At 37.0% G+C, this 8,567-nt stretch overlaps 1 protein-coding gene across 3 annotated transcripts; it reads left to right on the forward strand.

Moving 5' to 3' along the window:
• Positions 1-2,573: 2,573 nt before the first annotated feature.
• On the forward strand, positions 2,574-7,701 carry LOC140005158 (uncharacterized). Of its 3 annotated transcripts, XM_072045587.1 has the most exons (4): positions 2,574-4,344; positions 4,813-4,868; positions 6,028-6,107; positions 7,157-7,701. In XM_072045587.1, the coding sequence occupies exon 1, from the start codon at positions 2,743-2,745 to the stop codon at positions 4,342-4,344; it is 1,602 nt and encodes a 533-aa protein (XP_071901688.1). In that variant the 5' UTR covers positions 2,574-2,742; the 3' UTR covers positions 4,813-4,868; positions 6,028-6,107; positions 7,157-7,701. The 3 variants fall into 3 exon arrangements, with proteins under 3 accessions (XP_071901688.1, XP_071901689.1, XP_071901687.1); XM_072045588.1 differs by lacking the exon at positions 4,813-4,868 and having other exon boundaries at positions 6,023-6,107; XM_072045586.1 differs by lacking the exon at positions 4,813-4,868.
• Positions 7,702-8,567: the final 866 nt, after the last annotated feature.

Genomic DNA, 8,567 nt, shown 5'->3' on the forward strand with positions numbered 1-8,567 from the left:
TTTAAGACAATATTTATAAAGTATGAAATATTTGAGGTATACTAATAATTTTTAACAACTTAAGGGTCAAAACATAATATTAAAAATATTTTGACCTTTCAAAAAAAAGTAAAAAGAAAAAAAAGAAACCCGGTTTTTTTTCCGATCAAATCCGATTTTTGACAGAATTTTTAATTTTTCGGTTTTTAAAGTTAATTCGGACTGGATAATTGGCCGGTTCCCGGTTCAATCGGTCAGACCGGCCAGTCCGGTCCGAATTTAAAAACAAAGGTTCTACCTACGGAAAAAAAAGAAAGAAGTTGTCTTTGTTTGGATTGAAGAATTTGGTGAAACTCAAATCGGTCTAATTGTCAAATATCCCATAAATAATCTAAATAATTAGAGGGATTTGAGAGAGTCTTGAACCCATTGTCAAATCCCCCAATCCAAATAGGAAATGTTGCCACTTAAGTAATTTTTCACTGCCATTACTGTTATTGGTTTATTTCTTTACTTAGTAATGAACGAAAACATTAAGCATCATATTGACATGGTGATCCCCTGTAATCTACAGCTTAAAATTCAGATCCGGGCCGGGGCTTCTATTACACCATCGGAAACCTTGGAGTGCCACTCAATCAAGTCTCAAGTCTCAACGTCCAATGTATCAGTCAGTTGATTGGTAGTTTATGCTGACGATAGAGAAATTTATTCAGGTGAATACATTTATGGAAGAATTGGCATAATAGCACGAATAGAAAACACTCCTTTATGGTTGTAACATCATATATTTCTAACGAATAAAATGCAGATGTTATTTCAACCAAAATGAGCAAGTCAATTAACATATAAGCACATCAAGAGGACAAAAATAGAAAACAGCTTGAACTTTAATTGAAAGGAAATGAGAGGTAGGTACCTTCAATGATGAATGAACTACAAATTTCTCCCAAAACTTTTGTTGGGGCATTCCCTGAATAAGTATGTAGGAAAGAGGAGTCTGAGGTAGAAGAGAAAGGGATTGTGATCATATGACTGATGGAGCAATGTCCTTAATTGTCTATAGGAGTTTGAAGGTGAGATTTGAATGAGAAGAAAGCTCTTCACAAATGCCAGACGAAAGTCCTATTAATATGGGTCTACTAAACAATTTCTGTTTTTATCGACACAGGGGTGTTCGGGTTAATCCTTACTGGATCCGACTAATTCCCTGCGACCCGGGCCTGGCGCCCTAATCCGGCCCGAACACGTTAAGTGCGCGGAAGAATCCAGTGGAGCGGAGATTCGAACTTGTGATCTCAAGGCACTGGTGAGAAGCGCTGCTGCTGGACCATTCACGCGAAGGCAATCTTCTTTTGTTTTACTGCTCTTGTCTGTATTTGGTGGCTGTCACTTCTGTGAGTTAGCAAATGAAATTTAGATTGTGTGCCAAAGTGCTCAATGCCTTGCCCCCCTCCGCACCATGTCAGCACTTCCCTCTTATTCGCTTTACAAAAAGGGCAAAAAAACTTTCACGTCAGGGTTGTATTGGTGGATAATTTGTAAAAAACTCTATAAGCAACTTATAGACTAAAATATATTCTAATTTGTAATAGTAATCGAAGTTAAATTTATCCAAATCTTTTCTCTTAGCAAAAAGAGAGCATCTCATAGAAAAAGAAAAAAGTAATTATATGTTTGGCCCATCTTCACTGTGCCTGTGTAGTCAAATTGCACATGAGGACCATGATCCTAAATTCCACAACATTATTGAACTTGGAACCAACAACCCAAAGCTGTTGGCTAACACCAAAGACTTGAAGTTTTAGTGAGGTGAGAGATCACAGGATTAAATCTTACCTCCCACCATTTGCATGTAATTTCTTCAAATCCATACGGGTATGTAGTACACCTATCTTATCTAATGGTAATTCAGTTTTTATCGATTCCCCTATAGGTCCAGTTGGACTTTCAAATAATGGTTCAATTCTCGTCGGTTCCCTGTAGGTCCAGTTGGATCTTCTCCTAGATTACTTTAGAGTAAGAGTAGGAGTAAGAATAATAGTAGAGTAAATAAGTGACAAATGACAAAAAAAAAATGAATTTGGAACCTTATAAATTTTTTGAAAGGAAAATATTAGTAAAAATAACTCTAAATCAAGTAGTGGAGAATTTTCCGTTTCTCTTTGAAAGCAATAAGATTATACTTTTTTTTTTCTGAAACGATAGGAAAATAAGATTATACACATTGTGAAAATGAAAACTTAAAATGGAGGATAGGTGAAGTGTCCACGGACTACAGCGTTAGCGTTGGCCTTTTTTTCTGTTTGTAAGTAATGTAGCCTTGTTCTCAAAGATTCTGTTTATTGTTGAGCATACAAACACTGCAAAGTTTTTTTTTTTTTTTTTTAAGGCCAAATACTACAAAGTTTATACATTCTTTTAATTACTTCCTCTATTTACGTGTACTTCAACTTTTGGAATTTTTTTTCCCAATTAATCGGATGGAGAACAGAAAGGTCAATTGTCTAGAGGACTAAAATGTCAAATTCCAGAACTTCATGAGAATAAACATATTATCCCATACCATAGAGGATCCGAATGCAAATTTTCGTAATTTTCGTATCGTCTCCGGTTAACGTGCGCTATTCCAGACCAGAGTTGCAGAGTTGCTCTTGCAGCTATTCCCCGAACGGCGTTGTTAGCTGAGATACAAGAGATATCATTACATTTATGTATACTCCGCTGATTCTTCAAGTTTCAGTTTATATCTAGAAACGGAAAATGGCGATCACCTTCGTCTCTTCTCGGGCCAAGACCACAAAAGATATACTCCAATCGTTACTCAAGAAAGCCCATTACTTTAGACCCTTTTCATCTTTCTGTGACAAGGACCCACCATCCCCGGACCTTGTGAACGAGCTTTCTCGAATTCTCAGCGACTACAGAAGCCCCCACCACGATATTCAATCAGTCCTTCATCCATTTTCCTCCAAAATGTCAACCAACTTAGTCGAACAAGTCCTTAAACGGTGTAAAAATCTGGGCTTTTCAGCTCACAGGTTCTTCCTCTGGGCAAGGGAATTACCGGGTTTTCAGCATAGTAAAGATAGCCATCATATTTTAGTTGATATTTTAGGCAGTAGTAAACAGTTTCCATTAACATGGGATTTTCTTGTCGAGATGAGGGATACTCGAAAATTTGAGATCAGCTCAGAAATTTTCTGGATTGTCTTCAGGGCTTATAGTAGAGCTAATTTGCCAGCTGAAGCTATCAGGGCTTTTAATAAAATGCTTGATTTTGGGATTACCCCGACTGTTAATGACCTTGATCAGCTTATTTATCTGCTTTGCAAAAAAAAGCATGTTAGACATGCCCAGGAATTTTTTGATAAGGCTAAGGACGATTTCACTCCAACTGCAAAAAGTTACAGTATTTTAATCAGAGGGTGGGGTGAGATTGGGGAGTTGGGCAATGCCAGGAAATTGTTTGATGAATTGCTTGGTAGAGGATCTGAAATTGATTTACTTGCTTATAATAGTATTTTGGAGTCTTTGTGTAAGGGAGGGAAAGTGGATGAGGCATATAAGTTGTTCAGTGAGCTGAGGTCGAAGGGATTTGTGCCTGACGCTTTTAGTTATTCAATCTTCATTCATGCTTTTGTTGAAGTAAATGATATGCATTCAGCTTTTAGAGTTCTGGATAGGATGAAAAGGTACAATCTTGTGCCAAATGTGTATACTTATAATTGTATTATTAAGAAACTTTGTAAGAATAATAATGTGGAGGAAGCATACCTACTTCTGGACGAAATGGTAGAGAGGGGAGTGATGCCAGACGTCTGGAGTTACAATGCTATTCTAGCTTTTCATTGTGATCACAATGAAGTGAATAGAGCACTTAAGCTGATTTCAAGAATGGATGATTATGGGTGCCAGCTGGATAGGCATACCTACAATATGGTGCTAAAAATGCTTATCAGAGTGGGAAGACTGGATAGAGTTCAAAAGGTTTGGGAGAGTATGGATCAGAGAGGATTTTATCCTCCAGTCTCAACTTATGCTGTAATGGTCCATGGTCTATGCAAGAAGAAACACAATCTTCAGGAGGCATGTAAATATTTTGAAATGATGGTTGATGAAGGATTACCACCTTATACTGAAACCTGTAACTTGTTGAGAAACAAACTTATTGGGTTAGGAATTGCAGAGCAGACTGAGATACTTGCAGATAAGATGGAGAAAAGTACTTCCTGTTCAATACAGGAGCTATCAAGTATAATGCGTGGTACGAAGGTACCGCGCAAGGTTGATAATAAAATGAGATTTCGAGGTGAATATTCAGATGAAAGTGATGACTGGAGGAGAACAGATGTCTCTAATTAGGTAAAAGCCTTCTCTCTCTATCTAAGAACAAGAGGCAACTCCTCGTCCTTCTGTACACCATTTAATATCTGTTCTCATGCTAGGCAATCATATGTTGCCTAATACCAACCACTAGGATTTCACAAGTGATATATCTTAGGCATCTCAGTGATGACTTAGAAAAGAAGCCAATAAAATTGATTCATTGTATGGTTGTTATGTTGCTGACAAAGGTTATGAACAACTAGTGATCAATTCCAGTTGGTTAGAGAGTTTAATTTTACTTGATTCTGAGCATTTTGAAGCACCAATTTAATGTTATTTCATTTGAAATGCATTTTTTCTGTTCCACTGTGCAGTAATCCAGTAATGTGCATGTTATCATTTTTTTGTATTTTGCAGCTAAAGCAGCAAGCTATTTGTGCAACATACTAGATTAGTCTTCATAGGCTTCTTATATCTTAATTTGAATTGTTCCCTGCATTTCAGGCATATTGGACTGTTTCATGAACATCTTTTAGGACTATGAATGTGGTGGTGGCAAGGTTTCTTTCTTCAATTTCTACAGTCAATGTGTTTTTATTTGCAATGTCTATTCCAAAGATGTGACCTTAAGGTCTTGGGAAGGCGCTGATATATAATCTGACCTTCATTTATTATAGGAAAACTATTGCGCCTGTTTTCTTAATTTTTTTAAATTTTGTCTTTATTGATGGCTTGTAGTATCAAGTTATACGACACTGGAAATAATAAACCTTGTCCAGCATGCATAACAAACAAATGATTCCTTTGCTCTGCTTCGGTGCAATTCAAGTTCGTCAGTTTACTGGATTTGTAGGTTACTGCTTTGTTAATGGTCATTGGGGCTTAATCTACTGTTTGTGCACATATAGGGGCTTCTGTAAATAATCATGAATCAAGAAAAGTCTAGTGGAAACTGGAAAAAGCGATCTATCTGTATGCAATTTGGTTCTATCTCCAAGAGTGACCATTTGTTTTCCTTTCCTTTTTAAATCCATTTTTATTTTCTTGTATCTCTCTCATTCTCACACTAGCATGTGTTTGGACTCCAGTGCCAGAACGCATGCCCTTCAAAGTCAAGCTGAAAGTGTTCCTAATTTTCGGATGAAAAAAATTGGAGTGAATTCATGCTGCTGGTTTGGGAAGCTGATTTTTTAATAAAATGAGTTTAATTTTCTGTATCAATGGCCTTAATTTTGGACTTTTTTTGAAACAGAGCCAGTTGGCTTAATATTATGTCAATAACTGCGACCGTCTGAATATATAAATTCTTAAGAGATCAATTTGTCCTTTTTTTACTCTTTAATTTTGTGTTAACATCTGTTGTTCCCTTTTCTGTTTATTCTTGCTAGTTTAGTATTTCTTTCAAAACTTTTCTACAAATGTTATTGATAGATGAACAGTGACATCTTAAAAGGGTAATGCAGTCTTGCATGATCTCCAGTGTGTAATATAATTTTTCTGAAATATATCCCCTTGGTGGGTTCAGTACTAAAATCATTTGATATTGATCTAGGTGGATTTGCATAGTATAATGCTTGTCATCATATAAGTATACAGCCTAAGACTAGAATCGGAAGAGAATGGTCCTTGCTCTGTTGGATTTCTTTGTACTCCTTATTGATTATCATTTGTTATTGATTTTTGAGTTTCATTTTTTTCCATTTTCCTTTTGAAGCTCAGATAGATGCCTTGAATGCTAAGGCAGAATACCTCAGTGGTGATGGATCTGAATTTCAGAAGATCCTTTGCCCGAATCACTGGTATGTGTTTCTTTCTCTATCTGTATCATGCTATCTTTTGATTATAGTTTCTTTAATAAAGGAAATTGCTGCAATAGTGGACCTGTGCATTCCATTTTATTTACCATGTAACAACTTTCAGTTTGACATTTTGTCATGTTTTGTTTTAATTGGTTTTGTTTCTTGCCTTTATACGTTACTTTGAAGGGGGTTGGGAAAACGTGTAACTAGCTTTCCGGATGGTTTGCTGCTTGGGAAATGTTTTGGTGCAGTAAATTGGGGTCACAGAGTTTTCGTGGACAAAAGGGGATGTGGGGATGGGGATGGTAAATTGGCATATTGCTGTTTCAGTATGCTTGTCCCGTTTGGTTTAGCTTGTCAGAGTTCTGGAAAATCCTGGTTCTTGCTCATTCACTATGTGTCTAATTTTTCTCTACCACTTCATTAATGATTTTTATGAAGCCTTAGGAGAACCTATAAGGTAACTGCTCCAAGATTTCATGAGATCTATATTGATCCTTTCTTAAAATCATTATGCATGTTTCATGAGAGAAGCCTTGATGATAGCATTTACCTATGTTCATAGAATATTCATTTGCTGGATTCCTTTCCCCACATCACTTTAATTTTGAGGAATCTCGCTTGTAAATCTTTTTTCTTGCTGACATCCTTCCAATTTTAGACACTGTGTATTGACTTGTGTGTTTTAAAAAGATTGTCTCTTACCTTATAGTATGGGGGATCCAGGATATGAGAGTGGAGGTGGGGGAGGGCTAGGGTGGAGAAGATGGAGAAACTAGGGTGGAGAAGATGGAGAAACTTATCATGCAGGGGTAACTTTCTCTTTACTACAAACTTGTAGGGGGCCAAAATCTTATTTCCCATGCTCTCCTAGACAGAACAATGGAATTTTTTGATTTCCTTTTTCTTTTTTGGGGTCGATTTTGGGGAAGGAATATACCAACCTGTCCTCCTTACATCAGCAAGTGTGCTGTAGCTAAGTTTTATGCATGTCACTGGTTTACATTTTAATTTTTTTTCTTGATTTTATTTTGGTTATCTGGATGCAGTTAAGGTTGGGTGGACCATGGAAGCTTTTAGCTCAGATTTCCTTTCTGTGTTGACGGGGAGAAAGAATCTAATGCGCCTATACATCAGCGTGTTGCCCATCCCTTTTCCAAGCAGCTCATCCAGTTAAAGAAAAGCTTCAAAGCTGCAAACTCCTGGTAGTTGGAGGAAAAGATTTCATTATCAACCTCATGGTCCTGATGTTCTGTGTATTAGGAGGAAAGAAGTCTGCTCTCTTAAAGTGAGAAAAGTAACAAATGAAAACTGGAGTGTTATGGTAAATGCAGTCTTTTCAAATTCATTAACTTGCTTTTTCAGAAAACTTGTTATATGTTTGTACTGTTATTAACCCTTTGTGACACTAGAGTCTGGTGTTTTTTCCTAGTCTTGATTCTTTCTTGCTTTTGTGATGCTTCTCATTGCAACCGCCAAGCTGTTGATGGGGTTGGTGGCCTTTTTTGGGCTCCTTGAAATGGAAACGATATTGTTGACACACTTTGCATTCCAGTTAAAGGATTGTCAGAGGAGGTTACATACTTCCCTATAATTACCACCTCTATAACTAATTGTTTGTGTGCTTTGAATGAATTCCATCCTGTTACCCAAATTAACTTTAAGTTCAGCATTATCAGTAGTATCTATAAGATATGATTGTTTTTCACATCATCAGGCAGAATTTAATGTATATTTTCTCGACAATGATTTTTTCCACAAATTACAGCCAAGAGAATGAGAAACCTTGGACATCTGAGATTAAATATGCGATGACTGAATACTGTTGGGCATGCGTGATTTACTCTTCTGATTACCCAGTGCCGCAGCTTTACCTCAATTAACAGGAAAATACATTTTTGAGGAATGCATGTGGAACAAGGTTGCATCTTGTAAGCAGTAAAGATGTGGTATTCCTTAAGCCTGTGAGACCAGAAGGATGAATCCTGTGAACTCTTCTCATTTCCTTTTCTTCTTCTAATGCATTTTAAAAGCTGTCATGAAAAGATTTTGTTCTTCACCCCAATCCGAAACTATTTTGTCAAATATGAAGCCTAGACTGAGCTATTGACATTTGATTGCCAGTTGGAATTGTGCATCTGAGAAAGATTTGCTCGGAAGTCTTGAATTCCTATACCTGAGAACTGTGCTACATGATCTCGCCTTCGCCAGTAAAGTGTTCTTTGCCTGTTTTAACCGTGAAGAACACTTTAAAATGGTAAGTAGTGGAGGAGCCCAGTACCTCCTCCATCTAACTTCTGTTGTTCTGCTGCAGGACATGAATCTCCCCTGCCTCACTCTTTGACAGGACGAGATCGTCTTTTGTCAAAACCGAAGACTTATTGTTTCTTCTTTTTGGGTTACTCAAAACCAAAAATTTCTTGATAGTGATTTGCTCTATCCTTCAGTCTATGGCTTCCT

The sequence above is a fragment of the Coffea arabica genome, chromosome 4c (assembly GCF_036785885.1).
Source record: "Coffea arabica cultivar ET-39 chromosome 4c, Coffea Arabica ET-39 HiFi, whole genome shotgun sequence".
Classification (NCBI taxonomy): Eukaryota; Viridiplantae; Streptophyta; class Magnoliopsida; order Gentianales; family Rubiaceae; genus Coffea; species Coffea arabica.